The 20227-nt window shown below is 53.1% G+C and overlaps 1 protein-coding gene across 5 annotated transcripts in view; it reads right to left on the minus strand.

Annotated features, from left to right (window-relative positions):
* Window positions 1-20227, minus strand: part of MXRA7 (matrix remodeling associated 7) — a 39898-nt gene that overhangs the window by 3989 nt on the left and 15682 nt on the right. Inside the window, exons 2-5 of one of the 5 annotated variants that reach the window (XM_081219302.1) lie at window positions 18889-18946; window positions 13971-14067; window positions 5484-5594; window positions 4287-4425 (exon numbers count right to left, since the gene is read on the minus strand). In XM_081219302.1, the coding sequence (XP_081075428.1) occupies window positions 4413-4425; window positions 5484-5594; window positions 13971-14067; window positions 18889-18946 (279 nt within the window). In that variant the 3' untranslated portion in view covers window positions 4287-4412. Of the gene's footprint in view, window positions 1-4286; window positions 5595-7832; window positions 9114-12844; window positions 12926-13970; window positions 14068-18888; window positions 18947-20227 lie in introns of those variants that run through there. The other 4 variants (XM_081219305.1, XM_081219303.1, XM_081219304.1 and 1 more) reach the window with 4 other exon arrangements.

The raw sequence follows: 20227 nt of genomic DNA on the forward strand, positions 1-20227 counted from the left end.
CTGTCCATTCACCCGCAGTTGGGTTGTATTTAGATTATCATACACATGGGTCAGACCCTTTATAACCTGGGTTCAGTCTTCCACTGAACCTCAAATTAGAACCACACACAGAACCAGTCGACAGCCAAAAATCCCACAGTAATCACGAAATCATTTATAATAATTTGTATGCCTGCAAATTAAATTGGCTACATAAAATGAGTCCCTAATAATTAAAATAATTGTTCTGCAATTGCTTGTATTTCTTTTTTTTTTTTTTTTTTTTTTTTTTTTTTGCGGTACACGGGTCTCTCACTATTGTGGCCTCTCCCGTTGTGGAGCACAGGCCCCGGACGCGCAGGCTTAGCGGCCGTGGCTCACGGGCCTAGCCGCTCCGCGGCATGTGGGATCTTCCCAGACCGGGACACGAACCCACGTCCCCTGCATCGGCAGGTGGACTCTCAACCACTGCGCCACTAGGGAAGCCCTCCATGGGGTTTTGATTTACATTTCATTTGCCTGCTGAACATCTTTTCATGTGCTTATTGGCCATTTGTATGTCTTCTTTGCAGAAAAGTCTATTAAGATCCTTTCCACGTTTTTTTTTTAAATTGGATCATCAGTATTTTTTGAATCTTGTTTTCTTCTTCTGTAGGAGAACGTTATGTCCTTCACAGAGTTGTTGTGAAGATTCATGAGAGAGCGTTGGCAAGGCACACAGTTCTCTGCATTTAGCACTTGCTCCAAAAAGTTAGTGAACCTTCCTCTCATCTAGGCATTTAGCATTACATCATCCAGCATAGCGTTTTTGCTTGAAGACAGACTCAATAAATGTCTGAAAGGGTAAATGTGCCAATTCACACCATTCAATATTCAAATCTGAATCCTATGTGTTTTGTCCCTTTGCTCCCATTTCCTTCATTAAACCTTTTCATCCTGGAACAATTTTCTTAATTTCATTCCTCTTGCCAGCTGTCTCCTCTCCTGAAACTCAACTTACGGTATCATTGAAGCTGATTACAAGGGAACCAAAGACACCGCCTAACACTGTTCTGAGGTGAATATGATCAACCTTTGAAGAAGCTAAATAACTGACAACCTGTCAATATAACCTGTCCTCTGTTGGAGCGCTCAACAAAAAGTAATTAAGGTACATAAAGAGATGAGAGAAATGAAATTTACCAAAAAAACCCTGATTGCAGATGGATGGTTTTTAACAGTTCAGTAACCCCTGATGACCCAACCTGCTGTGGGGCATGGCTCTCTTTTTCATTTGTAGAGGACCCAGGCCACCATCAGGCCCAAAGACTCGATGTTGGTGGGAACCCTCTAAGGCTGTGGAGCCTCCAGTGGGCCGGATTTGGGTGTCGGAATGGAAACGATTTGATCACTCAGGCCAGGTGGTAGGTAAGTCCAACTTGATCTTCACACTTATTCAGCAGCTGCTTTAGCAAACCTCAGCTTAAGCGCCTCGGGCATAACGTGAAAGGGTGAGCACAGGTGTGGGAAAGTGTGACTCATTTCTCCTTGCACCTTCTTGAAGATCAGCCCAATACCAAAGACACCTTGGTGAGAATATATGGGTGCGTGCAGTTGCCTGATCAGAAGGATCTCCTGGATTTTGCCTTGGGTGCGGTGATAAGGGGAACGTGAATAACGGGGGTTTGGGGGTGTGTTGGATTCGGAGGTGGGACAGTGGTCTGGGAGTCTAGGGTGGGCTTGGGGAGTGCTGGGGGGAAGGTAGTGGTGGTGGTGGTTGGCTCCTGGGGTGCAGGGACCGGCTCGAATTCGTCTTCATATCTTGGGTCTAGCTCGGTGGGCGGCTCAGGCTTTGCTGTTTGCTAAGCTGTGGGAACCCGGCCTCGGTAGGGAAGTCAGAGACGGCCCCAGTCAAGACAGCTCGCCAGGCCGCACCCGGCTGCGGCGGGGAACTCGATTCGAGGAGAGACCTTTTGACTTGTGCCCAGAGGGGCTGGCAGCCGGCAGGGTCTGGGCTCCAAGGAAGCCCTGGGAGTTCGCACCCGGCCGAGAGCCCTACCCCCAACCAGCCCGCGGCTGCGTCCGCCGCGGAGGATCTAGGCAAGGCCGCGTGTGGGCGGGATGAGCCAGCTTGCACTCCTTATTGGACAAAGGCTCTTGTCAATCACTGAGGAAACCTGTCTGGACGCGACCGGACATCCGGAATTCCCACCTCAGAGGGAAGCGGGCTCGGGTGGAGGCGGGGAGCGATGGGAGGATGCGGTACCCAATGGCAATCAAGAGCTCCGCCTTCGCAATAGATTGGCAGGTGCTGGAACCACTGAGGTGCCGCTAAGGATATTGACAGTGGAGAATGATTGGTCCAATCTGCGGGTGCGTGGTTCTTCAGAGTATATAAAGTAGGCAATTAACACTTGGTTGAAATCGTGCTGCTGACGGAGGTCTACTTTTGTTGGCCTTTTGACTTCCACTAAGGCTCCTGAATTTGGTGAGCTTTCCCTGGAATTATCTAGGTTCCCTTCTCAATTCAGGATCAAGGGCTTGAGGATGACGGGTGCTGTACCCCAAATTATGGCCAGATAATCGGAAATGGGTGCTGTTCGGTGAATTAAACCTGAGATTAAATGTTTGGTGGTCAATAGAAAACAGGAAGAGACAGGAAGGGGCAGTTTACAGGGGGAAAAAAAATGCAAGGAGCCCCTAAACATTTGAATGGTTGTGCAAACTTTTACATAATAAGAAAAATGCAAATTAAAGTTTCATTGAGCTAACATTTTTGACCTATCAAATTGACAAAAATCCAAAATTTGACAAGGTTCTCTGTTAAGGACGATGCAGTGGCCCAGATGGTATCAATTTTTCTTCCTCCCGACACTTGTGAGCAAATGTTTCCTCTTGCTTTCAGCTTGCAGGGTAGGCTGTTATCTTATGGTCATCTGTTAAGTTCTCACATTGACTCCCGGGAACTTTTAAGAACAAGTTCTGAGCCTGCAGGTACATTTTTTTCGAAGGTGCTTTGATTTTCCTGACTAGTAGCAATACTGAGATCTGGTGGGACATACGGGTGTCAGTTGGAAATGGGTTTTGTTTTAAGAGGGCTCTTCTGGCCACTGGTGTGCCAGTGAAGCAGATGAAGTGACAGAAATCATATAAACAGAAGATGGAGCTTATCTGGAAATGGCATCAGAGCCGCCCAACAATTGTAGCAAGCCAGCAGTGCTTCCACAGAGCATCAAAGGCCCAGAACCTGGGCAACAGAACCACCACCCAGGAAGAGTGTCACATATTCTGGGCACTCCAGACACTGGCTTCCAAGTCCCCACCAGGTGACAGGTCCTGTCTACCCAGTACCCATCCCTCCCACCCCTTTCTCACAGAGCCCCAGTGAGGTCCAGTGGCCCCCTCCTCTGGATGGCTTAAGTGTTCAGGGGATGCCGGCCCCAGCCCCAGGCATCTCAGCCAACCATGGTGGTCCCATCTCCTTGCTAGTGATTGGTGAAGGCATGGACACATGACATTCTGGCCAATTGGGACCCAAAAGGGGAGGGTGCACCTGAATTGGTTCCCTCACTCCTAGGACACAAAGAAGAGATGGCCCTTTTCCTGCTCCTAGTTGTGATATCTGAACTCCTGCAGCCATCTTGCAACCCTGAGGAGAGCTGGTCTGTGACAAAAGCCCACAGTGCAAGGAAGACCAAGTTAAGAGAAATATAGCTTGGGCCCTGACCCTAATGGACCTACAGGCATTCTGCCTTTGGACTCCTCCCGTGCCCTAATTCTCCTTTTGTTTAAGACAATTGGAGTTTTCAGCTCTTTGCAGTTGGAACATCTTAGCTGAACCAAGTATAGAAAAGTTCCTTCAGTTTACTTTTCCCATAGCCATGAGAATTTTGACTCACATACCCACGAGTCATTCCTGTTTGTTTGGTATAATCAGAGAAGAAGAACTGGAAGAAGGAGGTGGAGAAAGAGATATAAAGTGGCTACAGGGCAGTGCATATTCTGCTGACATGCATTTAGGGGGCAGGGAGATAAAAAACAACCCGGGGGGTCCTTGGGACCTGAGAGAGGGAACAAACAATACTTAAATCATAACATTTTTAAAAAGCAGTAACAAAAAAGATAAAAATATTTTTTTAAAAAAGAAAAAAGAACTGACATTTGGATATAACAACAGACACACAGATCAGACCCTCCTGCTATGGATTGTCAGCAAAGAAGTGATGGGGGGAGGCCTGGGAAGAACCCTAACAAGCAAGAGACGATGAAAGGTTCACTGTGATCCCGTGATAATTATTAAATTGTGGTACGTAAAACACCACTGCTGCTTTTAATTTCGTGTGTTTAGTTTTATTTCAGCAAATAAAAAATATTCTCAAGAACTTTCTTAGGTTGTCCCTTTAGCGCAACCTCCTAAATTCAGCTTGCTATGAATTTTTCTGCCAGTGGGGTGATCAGATACAGGACCTGGGCAGAACGGAAGAATCGCTGTTATTTCCGTCGTCATGCACTCACTGACTCACTGAACTTTACTGATGTGCTAAGGTGGCCCAGACTCTCTGTGAGGTCATTTTGGCATTTTACTGAATGCTGACTTGTGAGGTTCTCTTTTCCTGCACACATGCCTGGCTTCTCCAAAGGACTTTATTTTTATGTATTTATTTTTGGCCGCACCACGGCTTGCAGCTTCTTAGTTTCCCGGCCAGGGATTGAACCCGCACCCTCAGCAGTGAAAGCGCCGAGTCCTAGCCACTGGACCACCAGGGAATTCCCCTCCACACGACTTTAATCTCTCTAAAGGTAGGACTGTGTTGTGTATTTTATTTCCATTGACAGTGTCTAGCACAGGTCTAGGTGTGTGATAAGCACTCATAGAAGTCTTAATTATATATAAAGTAAGTCTCACGCTTAAATAAGAGAAACTTAGAGGGTCTTAACTCTGATACTGTTGCTTTGGTCCAGGATCGAAGGTGAGTCTTTGAATCAGACTTTTTGCTTTTTAGGGATGCTCCCCTACTGCTTGCTTCCATACAGTTACAGAAGTGTCCAGAAATCCTTCTAAGGAAGAAGAAGGTGTAGTGTTATTAGACTGGATGCTCGGGCAGTGGGACCTGATACTCATCCCACAGCACCCCTAAATCCTTTCAACACCATGTGCTGGGGCTTCTGAGGCTTCGAGCCAGCCCTTCTGGGCTGCTGCCTGCTCAGGGTCTGCACGGAAGGTCTAATTTGGATCAGATGACAGCCTCGGAGGGGAGCCCATGTGACAGCTGGAAGCTCACCAGCAGGCAGAAGCCAAACAAGTCAGGGATTTTTCTTCTCTGAAGACAACAGTCCTGATTCCTATGACATGATATCTAAATTGCAAGAACCGAGCAACTCTGTATATGATCTACCTCTACATCTATGTATATGAGATAAACTGAAGCCTACAGAAGTCTGAGAATGGCGCGGGGTTGGGTCCCGGGGCCGGGGCAGAGTCACGGCCCCACCGTGGCGGCGTCTTGCCAGGCGGACGCACCTACATGTCGTAGAGCCGGAGCTGGTCTTGCACGTCGCCATCCGACATCTCGCCAAACGTCTCCTTGTTGTCCTTCATGAGCTTGAAGATGGCAGCCAGCTGTTCTTTCTGAACTCTGTCAAGAAGAAAGGATAAAGAGGAAAAAGATGCTCCCAAACCAGGGGAGAGAGAGAGAGAGAGAGGCCGTGCACATCCCGTGGAGTTGGGACACTCCTCACTCCTGTATTACTGCTTTGCTTTCCAGAATAAGAAGAAAATGAAACTAAAACAAAACCCACTCTTAACACAGGAGCTGATTTGGTCTAAAAAAAACTCAACTTGAGACTTCTACAAACTGGGGTTCTAAGTCTTGGGTTTACCCTGGAGATTTGGGGATCCCAAGTTATCATTCAGGTTCTCGGTGCTACAGTTTCCCTGTGGGCCTCCCTTTTTTTTTGGTCGTGCCGCACGGCCTGCAGGATCTTAGTTCCCGGACCAGAGATCAAACCCGGCTCCTCGGCAGTGAGAGCTTGGAGTCCTAACCACTGGACCGCCGGGGAATTCCCGGGCCTCTGTTTAATGTTGGACTACACACCTCCCAGGAGGCTACGAGGAAGCAGAGGTGCTCCATTGGGCGGCTAGAGAGCCTATGAAGAGACATGTTAGAAACAGCCTTCGTTTAGAGGGATGAGCCAAAAGTGGAGGAAGAAAAACACAATTGGCTGGGAAACGGGAGCATACAGATGTGTGCACAGGGTGCTTGGCCCAGGGGCAAGGGTGGGTGTGGGGTCTCGCTGCCCAGAGGAAGGGGCGCCTTTCCAGTTTGCACAAAGACACCTTATAGCCAGCAGGGGCCCTGGCCCTTTTACCAGGGAACAGGCTTGGCTGGAGATTGGCTTTATGTTCACACATGGGCCAGGGGGCCGGGGGGATGCTGGGAGTGATGTTCTGTTATCTCTCTGTGGCTGGACCACACCATCTAATCAGCACGGGACACCTCTCACAAGTGCAAACATGAAAGGGTGGGGTGAGGGCTTCCCTGGTGGCGCAGTGGTTGAGAATCTGCCTGCTAATGCACGGGACACGGGTTCGAGCCCTGGTCTGGGAGGATCCCACATGCCATGGAGCAACTAGGCCCGTGAGCCACAACTACTGAGCCTGCGCGTCTGGAGCCTGTGCTCCGCAACAAGAGAGGCCGCAACAGTGAGAGGCCCGTGCACCGCGATGAAGAGTGGCCCCCGCTTGCCACAACTAGAAAAAGCCCTCGCACAGGAACGAAGACCCAACACAGCAAAAATAAATAAATTGGGGCTTCCCTGGTGGCGCAGTGGTTGAGAGTCCGCCTGCCGATGCAGGGGACACGGGTTCGTGCCCCAGTCCAGGAGGATCCCACATGCCGCGGAGCAGCTAGGCCCGTGAGCCATGGCCACTGAGCCTGCGCGTCCGGAGCCTGTGCTCCACAACGGGAGAGGCCACAGCAGTGAGAGGCCCGCATACAGCAAAAAAATAAAAAATAAAAAAAATAAATTAATAAAACATCTTAAAAAAAAAAAAGAAAGGGTGGGGTGAGATTCTGCAGCCACGGTTTGCTTCTTGTTTGTTCTGTTGTGCTGTGCTCATCAGCGAGGCTGGGCGCTGTGTGCTGGCATGGGCTCCCCATTCGGTTTCAGGCTTCTGCAGTTCCCCCCTCCACACCGCCCTACTGGCTCGGCACGGGCCACCTTCAGAGGATGTAAACCAAATGGCAGGGTCTGCTCTGGTCCCTGCAGACCCACCAGGAGGCAGAGCTTCAGCACAGCCTCTGGCCACCCTGGCCCTGCAAGGCACAGCACTGCCCAACCAGCACCCCAACCCTGCCTAGAGGGGGATCCGATCGATGTCTGGTCTTACGCTTGTCCTAACATATTCCTTCTGCAGTAACCCCATATCTCCCAAACAGCAAGCAGTTGGTTTTCTGACTACAGCAGCATCTAGAAGCTGAAATACTGAAGTCTCAAATCCAACCCTCTCTTAGTCATGCTGGGAAAGTTATTTCTACAGTCTGCTTTCCTGTCCGGAGAAGGAGCCTGTGAGAAGTACGCGATACCCTACCACCTGAAGAAAGGAGTACTGTGAAATGACAGTCTGTGTGTTTAGCTCTTTGGAAGGAATCACAGTCCAGGTGTATGAGTGGGCACCCCCCCAAAGGAACACAAATCCTCTTGCGCGTCTCTTAATGGCCGTGGCGCTTGCATATTTTTACGAGGGTGGGCCTAGGACTTCGCACTCTGCTGGGGAGTAACAGGCACAAATTGAGAGAGAGCTCAAATTTTAATGGGTTCAAAAAGATGATTTTTTAAAAAAACAAAGCAAAACTGAAATAAACACACAGTAATCAAGACCATCTACTCAAAGTTTATTGGACCGAACAAAGGCTGAATACACAGATCCCAGCCATTGGGAGTATGTGAGGCGCCTCTAAGCCATGTTCAGAAAGTGTCCCGACAAACTTAATAACCTGGAAGGAGTCACCTATTTTTCAATCAGACCCCGGCGTGGACAAGGACATTGCTGTTGCTACTGCTGTGTGGGTCAGGCTACACAGCTCTGTGTGGCTGTTGCTTTGTTGCCTGTTCTGTCCTAAACCCGTGAACCTAAGGTATTAGACCCAGAGGAGAAGGTCCCTGGGAATGTACCATGCCCTAGGCTGACAGTGGACATTTCCCGGCCTTCCACTAAATAGAGGAAAAAAAATTTTTTTTCTATAAACTTACTGCTTTCAAAAAATGTTTTAACCAACACATCTAAAAACTGCAGGTTAGTTTGGTATAGTATAAATATTGTCAAATATAAAATTCCAAGAAATGAATCTGGGACTGATCTGATTATCTGGAGAAGTTCTAACTCATCTATGAAACCTAGGAAAAGGCAGAATCGAGACAGCTGTTTTAAGCGAACACTATCATTATTGCTTCTGCGAAAGCGAAGGTGGAGATTCCGCTGAGCTGGTAGGAACATCAATGAAAAGGCCTCTTAGCAACAAGCGGGCTGGATCCGAGCCTGCTCTCAACGGAGGGTAAGGGCAAGAGGAAGTCAACAGCTGGTTCTGGTTCTTTGTTGCCCACTCATCAATCATCGGGCTCTCACCCCACAGCCGAGCCAGCCGAAGACAGAGAGGGGAGCGGGCCCCAAGGGGAAGGAGGGCAGTCGACCAGCCAGCGAGCACAGGCAGCTCTCCCTCATTTGTCCATCACACCTCAAAGTCTTTCCTGGTTTGGCTTTGGTAATGAAAAGCAGGAGGGCTGGAATGAAACTATACCGATTTTAAAATGATGGCATTGCTGACACTGGTGATATCTCAGGTGCAAAGCGTGTGTGGACAGGAAGGTTGAGTAATAAGGAAAATAAAAGTCCAGGAAAACCCTTCAGCTTAACAAAGCAATCCAGGCAAACGGGGAGGAATGCCTCTACAGGGGAGCGCCACGGGCATTCGGGATCCTCCCAGCCAAGGAAAGTCCTGGATGGGGGCCTAGTCCCGGCAGATTTATGTAGGAAAATGTGCCCCAGGAGCCTGCTGGCTCCTCTCTGGGGGTTCCACTTTATCTCTCAAGTTTTAAGATGCCAAAAGGAAAAGCCTTTAGGAGGAGGCTAAGGATAACTTCATTATTCCTCGGTTCTGTAAAGAGAAATAAGGAGAAAAGATAATTTATTTCACTCATGCCATCTTACCAGTACTGCAGGAAAGGAAAGGGGGAAACGGGGTGAGGAAGGGGAACATCTGGAATTGCAGAAGCCAGCCCAGACGCTGGGATCCAGACCCAGGGGAGTTTGCCTCTCATCACCTGCTGCAGGAGAGCCCACTAACCAAAGCCAGCCCAAGACCCCGTTCCAAGTCTGCAAGGCCTACAGGGGCAGGTCAGGGCCCACCTGTAGGTAGTTTAGCAGGTAGGGTGGCATTGTAGGTAGTTGGACAGGGAGGGTCCTACACGGTGGTAGTTGAGCAGGTCAGGGCCCTCATTTAGGTAGTTGTACAGGTTGGGTCCCACATGTAGGAGCGAGGCAGGTCAGGTCCCACTTGCAGGTTGTTGGTCAGGGAGCATCCTCAGTAAGATAGCTGGGCAGGTCAGGGCCCACTTGTACATAGTTTAACAGGTAGGGTCCCACTGTAGGTAGTTAGGCAGGGGGTGTCAGACTTCAGGTAGTTGGGCAGGTAGGGTCCCAGAGTAAATACTTGGGTAGGGCAGGTCTCTCGTTTAGGTATCTGGGCAGTTCGGGTGCCCGTGCGGGTAGTTGAGCAGGTTGAAGCCCACCTGTAGGTAGTTGGCAGGGAGGGTCCCACTTACAGGTATTTGGGCAGTTCGAGTCTCACATGTGGGTGGTTAGGCAGGGAGGGTCCTCAATTAGGTAGTTGGGCAGGGAGGGTCCCACAGTAGGTAGCTGGGCAGGGAGGGTACTACATGTTGGTATATGGGCAGTTTGGGTCCCACATGTAGGTGGTTGAGCAAGGCGGGTCCCACACATGGGTAGTTAGACAGGGAGCATCCTCAGGTAGGTAGTTGGGCAGGTTGGGGCCCACTTGTGCACAGTTTAAAACGGAGGGTCCTCAATTAGGTAGTTGGGCAGGGAGGGTACCACAGGTGTGTTGTTGGGCATGGGGTCCACATGTAGGTCGGTGGGCAGGTAGGGTGCCACAGATACTTAGTTGGCAGGTCAGACCGAGGGTCAGATCCTCAGCTTTGTGGCCACTCTGGGCTGGTCCTCTCTGGGCCGGTCCTCTCACCACAGATTATTTCTTATCCTTGCTGGGTAGGTTTTGTCCCTTCTGGGGACAGTGGCTTCCAAGGAAATGTGCTCCCCAGATGACACAAATGGTGTGCCCACCTTTTGTAAGGGACATGCAGAAGCACTGGTTTACCCAGGTGAGCACTGAGGGAAACCGGTGGGGTTCCATTTTATCCCTCTGGCGCCCTCATGTGGAGGTGAGTCAGCACGCGTTCCTAGAAATTCACACTGGTGGATGGTTTGTGGACCCATCAGAGGGCAGAAAGCAGAATATCCATTCACCCTTGCCAGTTATGCATTTCAAAACACCATCCACTAGAGTGGTGTCCACTTCCAAAAACGTCAGGCCAGTCCTGGGGACCTTCAGAATGGAATGGGTGCTGGGGTCCTGGGTCCTCACTCTCAGAGCCAACCTAGTCTACCTCGTGGGTTCCACTTTTCCCCTGGACCAGAAGATGGGAAGAAGGGACGGTGTACAAGGAAAGGAGTAGCCGATGGTGCCGCTTCTTTTTGCTGCCAAGCTAGAAGTCAGCCAAGCTCACCAGCTTCACTGGCCCTGGGGGTGAGGGGGTGGCATCTTGCTGCGGGGAGCAGTCATAACCTGCAAGCCCAGTGTCCCAGCCACACTGAGGCTGGATATGGCACCTCCCAGAAAAGCTGCGGGGAGAACGCAGGGGCACCCCCATCCCGGCAGAGGCAGTGCTGAGGGAGCTTGTGAGCTCCAGCCCCAGGGGAGACCCAGCAGGAGGTGGGCAGAAGGGAGAGGAAGCAGGGTCTTTCTTAAGCAGCATGTCTCTGGATTTACAAACCTTACACTTTCTGCCCCTTGGGCAGAAGGAATCTCATCTGTGAGCTGCTCCAAGGATGGGAACGCCCAGGTGTTAACCACGTGGAGGAACGAATTTGGGGTGTCTTTCTCTGGGTCCTGCTTACCAAGTGCCATGCCCTGAAAACTTGTGAACTGCAGCTTCTGAGGAACTCTGGGTCTTGTGACTACTAAAGATTTAGGGTCTAGATACTGCTATGCTGGCTGAGGTAAAGAATTTAAAGTCAAGGGTTTGCAGCATGGGTTTTTAACCAGCTTGCAACTTGACGGGGACCCTGAATGCCAGGAAGGGAATTAGGAACAAGCAGAGTTTGGTCCAGAAGAATTTGACAGGCAAAGAAGAGCACACACTTTTCACTGGCCTGTGGTTTTAGTGGTTTGACAATATTTTTCATACTGACAATCCCAAGGCAGTTTCCTAGACTCAGCTGGGACCGGAGCTGTCTCACACCCGTCAGCTTTCCCGGTCCCCACTGGAACTATCGTGCTGTAGATGAAAACGCAAAGCCACACTTGCCAGCCTCTGCAACCCCAAGCGTCACTGTGCGGGGAACATGCGAGAGGGGTGGGTGTCAGGGGCCCCATGCAGTGCTGAGTGGGCTGACCACGTGCAGGGGCAGGAGGGAGCAAGCGCACCTCACAGGCAGACGTGTCGGACAGCCACAGGAGCATGCTGGGAGGGGCAGTAATGAGAGTGAACATGAACTCCAGCCCCACCCTGGGAGGACCGTGTTCACCATGAAGTCCACCAGTCCCTCCTTCTCAGCTCAAGCACGATTGTGATAACCAAGCCTGCAGGTGAGGAGGTGAGAAACCCTCACCCCGAGAGCAGCGCTTGGGCAGTCTCGACCCCGCAGAATAGCTCAGCGTGAACCACTCATCTAGAGACCCCCAAAGATCCACTAGGGAAAGACCCTCCTGGGCAACGCAGAGCCTGTCTGAACACGATGGAAGAAGGACTTTCCCTGTCCCTCCCCGAGGTCCCAGCACTAAACCCAGGGACGGTGGCAGTCTGACCCCGGCCCGAGACCTGCCACTGAGTCGGCTAACTGGCCTCTCCTATTCTAATGGCCCCTCATCTCCACAGAGCACACAGAATAGGGCCAGGGTCCCAGTCACAGCCTCTGTCCACAGGGCCCTTTGAGGGACCACAGGCACGTCAAGCCCCCTCCATCCTTAACTCTGGGGCTGCACACCTTTTCTGGAAAGGGCCACATGCTGACTCTTTTCAGCTTTGTGGGCCATGCGGTCCCTCTGCAGCTACTCAGCTCAGCCACTGCAGTGCAAAAGCTGCCACAGACCACAGAAAAACAGTGACCGCAGCCCTGTTCCAGTCACACTGGATTTACAAAAACAGGGCTGCAGTCCACCAGCCCTTGCTCTGATCATAACACCCTGCCTGAACCACAACTTGAGGGCACAGGGTTTCTGCCGGGCACCGTTCTACCTTCTCAGGGAAAGATGAAAACTGCAGGCGTGACACCACGCAGTCCAGCGGAAGACAGTTCCCCCCCAGCCTCACAAGGGGGCGCTGGCCCTCCAACCAGCTGGCCCATTAGGCCCAGGAGGGACTTGCATTAACTGGGCCTCCAAGAACCCTGCAGCCCTGGGAGGGGAGCCTGTTCACCCAGGAGCCCTGCGCTGGAGAAGAATGAGCAGGCCCGGGTGCACAGAAATGAATTAATTGGTTACGAAGGCAGCGGAGGAGGAGAGGTTTGGACCACATTCAGTCGTGATGGGGACACAGTAACAGACAGGATGAGGGAGGCACCACTAATCTAAGAAGTCAGTCTCCTTACCAAAAGGATTTGCAAGGATATTTGTGGCTCAGGACCTAAGGAACTTGCTACAGGGAAGTGAGGTCAGAGGTCAGCTCAATCCTGAAATATAAAGGCAGCAAACCGGATCACACCCAGAGGCAGCGGCTGGGCACCGAGGAGTGGGGGGCTTCCCCGGGCTGGGCTCACCCTGCCACCCCTCCGCCCCCAGTGAAGAGTCTTCCAGGCCAGGTTTGGAGGGACTGGCGGCGGCTCCAGGAGGGGAAAGGGGTTCTCGTGGGCACAGGGCCTTCTGACTTGAGGGACGCAGGGTGGCTTGGTAATAAAGGGTAGTTGAGATCTGCATCCTGGAATAATAAAGCCTCCATTTCTGACCCTAGAACCCAGCTTATGCTAGCTAGGAAGTAGGGGGTGATCACCCAGCCCCTCTGGGTTGCTGGGCTCAGAAAACACAGGCCCCCATTTAGCTCTGTGCTTAAACCAGAGGACCCCAGGCCACAGGCTGGCCCGTGTCAGACCACTGGTTCTCCCCCATGGCCTGTCCCTACTGCTCCTTATGAGGGAAGCCCAGGGGTGTGCATGGGTGCCCGGCTGGGGGCTGGTGGGGGAAGAGCCCAATTCTAAAGATGAGGAGCTGCGTGGCTGCAACTGCTTCAGAGCTCCGTGGAGCAGAACAGATAAAAAACGACTGCTGGCCCTGGGCTGGGGGGTTTGGGGGGTGCTGAGGGGGGCTGGTGGCCAAGCGGATGAGCAGGAAGAATCATGCTCTGTCCTGCAGTGATGGATTGGTTTTGTCATGAACCCTCCGTGTAAGTGAACAGCCGATCTGCTCCAGGCTCTTCCCAGGCATCTGCTTTTTCCCTTTTGGTGGGGGAGGGGTGGGGTGCAAGAAGGGGCTCGGCCACCCTCCCCCCCATCACCTTCACACGCTCCTCCCGAGGGCCCCAAGGGGACTGTCGGGGGAAATCGAGCCTGGCCGAATATTGCCAGGACATGGGGGAGAAAACCCTAAAATGGAAATGGAAGAGTGGGGGGCTGGCGAAGCTTACAGGAGGCCCTCCTCCTCTCCCGCCTGCAACGAAGGGGGCTCACGGCGGTACCGGTACTGTAGAAAGCTGAGCGACCCCGAAGAGGGTGGGCGGCCTACCTCTGTTCCTCCTCCAGTTCCTCCTTGGTCATCATCTTCTTGTACTGGTTTCCCCTCAGCTTCCCGGGACTGTATTTGAAGGAGAAGGCCTCTCCCCCTGCAGAGAGGACACCCAGTAAGAGCCAGTTAGGGTGCTGCGCCCGCCTGCAACTTCAGGCCCCTTTCCCTTCCGAAGAAGGGTTTCCAAAGAACCACCTGGGCCAGAGAAGGTGCCCCCGCTTCAAAGAGGGGCAGACGGGCCCCATGCCCACCCGGGGCCAGCTCACCTAAGCCTCAGAGAGGGCTGGACGCCCACAACATCTGCTCACCCTCCCCTGGGCCTGGCAGGTCCTCCCCCCACACCCCTTCCACTTAGAAACTCTTTTGGGAACTTGAACCGGGGATGAGGCAGCCGGAGTGAAGGGAGCATCGCCGCCCCACCCCCGCCCATGCTATTCAGTTCCATCCACCAAAGGCCAGTTCCCTTCCAAGACCAGGTTGAGCCATCCACAGAGCTGCCTGTGGGCCCCTCTCCAGCAAGGGCTCTGGCCCAGCAGCTGCCCGCAAGGCTTTTCTCCCCCTCAGCCTGAACCACCCCCTTCCCCATGACTGCTGTGCTCGTTACACAGTCGGAGGGCCCTTATCTCTGGGAAACAGCCTGTGCTAAGGCGATGGGTGCCCTGCCTCTCCTCGGGTCCCAGGTCCGGAAGGCTCCAGGGACCCCCGACCCTCCTGCCAAGGTCCTCGGGTCTCCCAGGCTTGGGGGTGCCCGCCCTGCCGTCCAGGGGCATCATGTCGGCAGGCCCCTTCTATGCCCCTCCCCGCAACCAGTTATTAAAAATCTGAAACAACGCATCCGGCCCACAATGGGATATGGGAATGATGTGGCTTGTTCACACAGTGTTCAAATCGGTCATTAAAACCAGCACTTAGGGCTTCCCTGGTGGCGCAGTGGTTGAGAGTCCGCCTGCCGATGCAGGGGACACGGGTTCGTGCCCCGGTCTGGGGGGATCCCACATGCCGCGGAGAGGCTGGGCCCATGAGCCATGGCCGCTGGGCCTGTGCGTCCGGAGCCTGTGCTCCGCAATGGGGGAGGCCGCAACAGTGAGAGGCCCGCGTACAGCAAAAAAAAAAAAAAAAACAAAAACCCAGCACTTAGGGAACTGCCTGGCGGTCCAGTGGTTAGGACTCGGTGCTTTTCACTCGAGGGCAGGGTTCAATCCCTGCTCAGGGAGCTAAGATCCTGCAAGCCACGTGGCGTGGTCAAAAACTTAAAAACCGGAAAAACCAAACCAAAAATCCCCAGTACTTATTGCTGAACAGGTGTACCCGGCTTTGCCAGTCCCAGAGCAGACCCCGTAGCTGCTTTGGAACAAATGAAAGGGCAGCTCTAGAGGCCTGAAGAAGGCACACCAGGGGATGTGGACAGAGGAAGACAGGGACGTGTGACGTAGGGAAGCCAGGCCAGAGGAGGCAGCATGTACAGGTGAAGGCTGCAAGGGAAGAAAAGGAAAGAGCTCTAGAGCATTCCCCTGGCTGAGTGTCCAGGTGGAGAGAGTTCCCTTAGGAAGCAATGCCCTTATGTGGTCCTTCAGCCCAGCAGGTGGAGGGTAGGTGGCCTCCGGTCAGCCTCGGGGATAGAGGCTCAGTGCCTGTCTTATCTAATTTCAGTTAATGTATAAAGAATTGAGCATGGGAAATGCAAGACCAGCAAATCACCCTCCCACACGGATGTATTCTTTTTCACTTCTGTTCTACAGACCAGCAAATCACCCTCCCACATGGACGTATTCTTTTTCACTTCTGTTCTGTGTCACTCCACTGTCAGGGATCTCAAACACCTCCACATCCTGCCCTGGGGCCACCCAGCTGGCAGCTGTCCCGAGTGATCAGACAGGCTGATGTGGGCTCCAGGGAGGAAAAGGCTGCAGCCTCTGAGATTCGAGTTCTCTCTGGGCTAAAAGAAGGTTCTGGATGCAAATTCAGAACCCAGGCATTGTAGCTGGGGGGGTGGTTGCTCTCACCACAGCCTGACTTTGCAGGAGAATCTGGCCGCCAGGGCTGAGCCCTTGCCTTAGGAAGCAGTTACGGTGTTTGTACCAGGATTAATTCGCTCTTCATTCATTCAGCAAATACTTAGCGAGCACTCTGCTCGGTGCTGGGGACTTAGCAGCGAAGCAAACATACAGCAAGCAAAGATTAGTAATTAAAATACAGAGTTTGGGACTTCCCTGGCGGTCCAGTAGTTAAGACTTCGCCTTCAATTGCAGGGGGTGCAGGTTTGATCCCTGGTCGGGGAGCTAAGATCCCACATGCCTCGTGGCCAAAAAAAGACTTAAAAAAGGTCCATGTTAAAAAAAAATCTTATAAAATAAATAAATAAGTAAAATAAAATAAGATACAGAGTTTGCAGTAGGTCCTGAGAGCTCTTCAGAAAAGCACAGCAGGAGGGGAGAGAGAGGCAGGGAGGGGGCTGCTTGGAAGTTTAAGGGGCGGGGGGTGTCAGGAAGGGCTCTACAGGTGATGCTGCAGGTCTGGGGAGACAGATCCAGCAAAGCAAGGAAGCCAGTGAGGCGGGGGGCAGGAAGCAAGGGGACAGGAGGACACGGGGTGAGAAGCCAGGCTGCCAGGGCAGGCCTTGGCTCTTCCTCCTGGTGAGCTGGGGCTGGGGCTCAGCACAGACAGGATGACTCCCCCCGACCCCCCAGCCCCGGAGACCCCGCTCCCGTCAGCTTCTCTTCCCTCCAGGCTGAGCTCAGCTCAGGCTGATGAGCAAAGGGCCCGCAGCATCAGGAGCTTCTAAAGGCTCAGGGCTTGGACTGCGGCGTCCGGGCATCTGGGAACTATGCTGAGTAATTTGGGGCTGCCCTTTAAGGGGCCTGGGTCTTTGGTTGTCAGGAAAGAACCTGCCATGGGACAGAATCACACGGAGCTAGTCTCAGAGTGAGCTCACAACCATGCTGGCTTCTGGACCTCAGAAAAAGGCAACGGACAAAGACGATGGATTAACTTCGACTTCAAGGTCATTGTGTTGCTATGTTTTAGAAAAATAAAACATAAAAAATGCTGCCAGCTGGGTACTACTCAAGGTTTCAATCTGTGGGGCCTGATTATGCTGCTTCGAGCCAGAGAGAACAAGGCTTGAAAAGGCTTTCACTTAATCACATATGGTGTGACGAGGGTTCCACAGCAGCCTCCAATTTTGCTAGACCAGGAGGGTTCAACGTGAGAGACCCCTGGGAGGGGGGGACTTCCTCTTGCAGTCTTCTGAATCCACTCAGCTGCTTAGGGAAGGCACCTTAGTGGACACTGAGCGGCTCACTGCAGAGGGGCCAGGGGCCTCTCACATTTTCTTCTGACAGCTGAGGCCCTAAATCTCTCCTGCCTCCGCCTTGTCAGGGCTGGGAGGAGGCGGCTGGGGGATGGGCAAGGTCCAGGAGCAGCAGTCAGATGAGGACGGAGGGCCCGGAGACACTGCCCACGGCTGGGTGTGGGGCTGCACATCTATGGGGTCTGACGGTGTTTCAGAAGAGGGGTCTGCTGAGCCTCCCCTTGTCCTGGCCGAGGGGCCTCCAGCAGCCTTGGCGCTTGCCTCCTGTGTCCCCAGATCACTACCGGGATCCAATAACGTGGCAGGGACAGAACCCAGGCCCACGGTTCCCGCAGAGGATCTGGAGAGTCAACAGCTGGAGGGAGAGCCCCTGGCAAGGGGCTGATGTCCACCCTACCCAACTCCCGCCCCCCTGCAGCCTCCTGCCCCTCCCTCTTCCTCTAAGGCTCTATTGATAGAAACTGAAGGCCCATCCCTGCTGGGCCTCAGGGAAAGCTTCCCCACCCCCCATCCCAGCCCTGCCTGCCTGGCCCACACCAGCCTTGGTTACTGCATTCCTGCAACCTTCTCTTTCCAGGGCTCCAGCCAGTTGTTGACTTAAAATCACAGCAACAGACTCCCTTTTTAAAAAACCATGAAATATTTCGAACGTACACAAAAGTACAGCAAGTAATAAGTCCTCCCTGTACTTGCCATACAGATTTGACAAATGTTGACATTTTGCTATTTTTGCTTCAGCTTCTTCTTTTTTTTTTTTTTTCTTTAAAGAAATAAAACATGACAGAACCAGCAGAAGCCCCACACCGTGTCTGGTCCTGTCTGTCTGTCTGGGGCATGGTCCCCGTGGGTGGCCAGAGCAAACACACTGCCTTCTAGCTGGTCAAGTCCAAATTGCTCAATGCTCCCGGTCACTCCCTTTCTCTTCCCCTAGCTGCCTGGAACCTGATGGCCACGCTAGTCAGCTGGAGCTGCTTGGGAATCAGGCGTTTCTTCTCTGAGGGACTTTAACCTGCAGAACCCTGGGAGGCGGCCCTGTAAGTGGCTTTAGTCTCCATAAAATAGGTCCGAGATGTTTGGAGAGAAATGTGAAATGTACAAATCGGGGACGAGAAAGGAGTTAAGAGGCACTGCAGGAAACAGAAGGTCAGTGGTAGGCCACCTGTATTTGGAGACAACTCACATTGTATAAATGGAAAAGTAAAGGCCAAAAGAGCAAAGCAGCGACTTCCCTGGTGGTCCAGTGGTTAAGACTCCAGGCTTCCACTGCAGGGGGCACTGATTCGGGTTAGATCCCTGGTCAGGGAACTAAGATCCTGCATGCCACACAGTGCAGCCAAAAAAAAAAGAGCAAAGTAGGTGGTCAGGGAGATGCGTGCAGGAAAGCAGGGGGTCAGAGAGGAGTGGGCTCCAGCCTCAGTGTCCTCTGGGTTGCAGCAGACACGGCTTCGCAGCCCCTCTCCTCTATCCTCTCCCCCTCCATCCTCTCTCCTCCTCCTGCCACTCAAATCCTCAGCTGGGGAATCCAAAGGGCCGTGGCACAGCCTAGCCTCCACAGCCAGACACGATCCGGCTGGCCTCGGTGGGCAGTGGTGCGCGGGTCCCACTCACCGTTGTCTTCCTCAGGCCCTGCCAGGGGTGGGCCCTCCACGCCATCCAGCTCCTCTTCCTGCAAGACAAGGGGAGGGCTCAGTGCCTGCGCACCTGATTTACATTTTTGATACTGTCATTCAGGGTTTGACCCCTCGGTCAAAGCTACCTGACCCCTGGGTCTGCTCTTAGGATAGATGTGCTTGGGGACCGGAAGCGGGTGACCGCCTCGGGGAGAGGGGGCATTGGTGGACAGGACGTCGCGGGGAGAGGAGGGGGCCGCCCAGGGCCAGCGTGACCACTCACAGCACCTGCGCTGTCCTTAGAGTGTGGCCAGGAGGTCCTGAGTGGGGGCCACGGTCAACAGCAGGTGGAAACAGGGACATCAGCGGGAATTCCCTGGTGGTCCAGTGGTTAGGACTCGGCACTTTCACTGCTGTGGGCTCAGATTCAAGCCCTGGTCAGGGAACTAAGATCCCGCAAGCCATGCGGTGTGGCCAAAACACACCAACAAGCAAAAAAGGAAACAGGGACATCAGTGTCTGAATTTTTGACCTCGGTCCCTTTGCCTTTTCCAGGTGGGTGCTGGTCAAGTGGTGGGTGCCACTTCGATAAGTGGACTGGGCGACTCCCACTCCTGGCTATAGTGAGTAGAACAAAAGGCACGAGAGGAAAGCTGGCGGGTTCTCTGGGGTCCGGGCTGGGCTGGGTGTCACAGAGAAGCTGCGTTTGTGGTCAGAGGCTCCATCTCTGTTTCCTTTAACATTGTTTCCATCCCTGACCATTTCAGGCTCCATTTTTCCCAAAATGGGAGCTCCACCTCCCTCAGCCTGGTTCTCTCCCACGCACACAGACAAATTAAACAGAAGGCTGGAAGGAATGTCCCGGGATGGCCTCGGAGGAAGGCAGGAGTGACTTCAACTTGCAGGAATGTTGGAGGATGACAGGGAGGTGCCGGTGCTGCGGCTCTGAGGGACTGAAGAGCCAGGGGACCTGCGGCCCGAGGAAGCCCAACAGCAGACAAGGCAGAGCCGGCAGGTTTAGGAGAGGGGAGCCCAGACGTGAATGAGCTGCCCCACGGGGGCCGAGACAGCGCGGCGGACTAATCCAAACCCAGGCCTTCAGGCTCCCGGCCCGGGGGTCCAGCGGCTTGCAGCCTCAGCAAGCCGGGCAGGCAGTCCCCCCAACAAATCAGAGAGTGCTAAGCTGGGAGGCAAAGTTTGCACAAAAGCCCAAGAGCCGGTCATCTTAGGCAAACCCAAAGGGCCTCGAGTCTCTTGTGACTTTCTCTCTCACTGGACCCCACAAGATGCCGCCGGGAGGAGCAGGGCCGGAGGCAGGAGCTGGCTCTTCTCCAGTT

Source organism: Mesoplodon bidens (assembly GCF_964165515.1).
Source record: "Mesoplodon bidens genome assembly, chromosome: 19".
NCBI lineage: Eukaryota > Metazoa > Chordata > Mammalia > Artiodactyla > Ziphiidae > Mesoplodon > Mesoplodon bidens.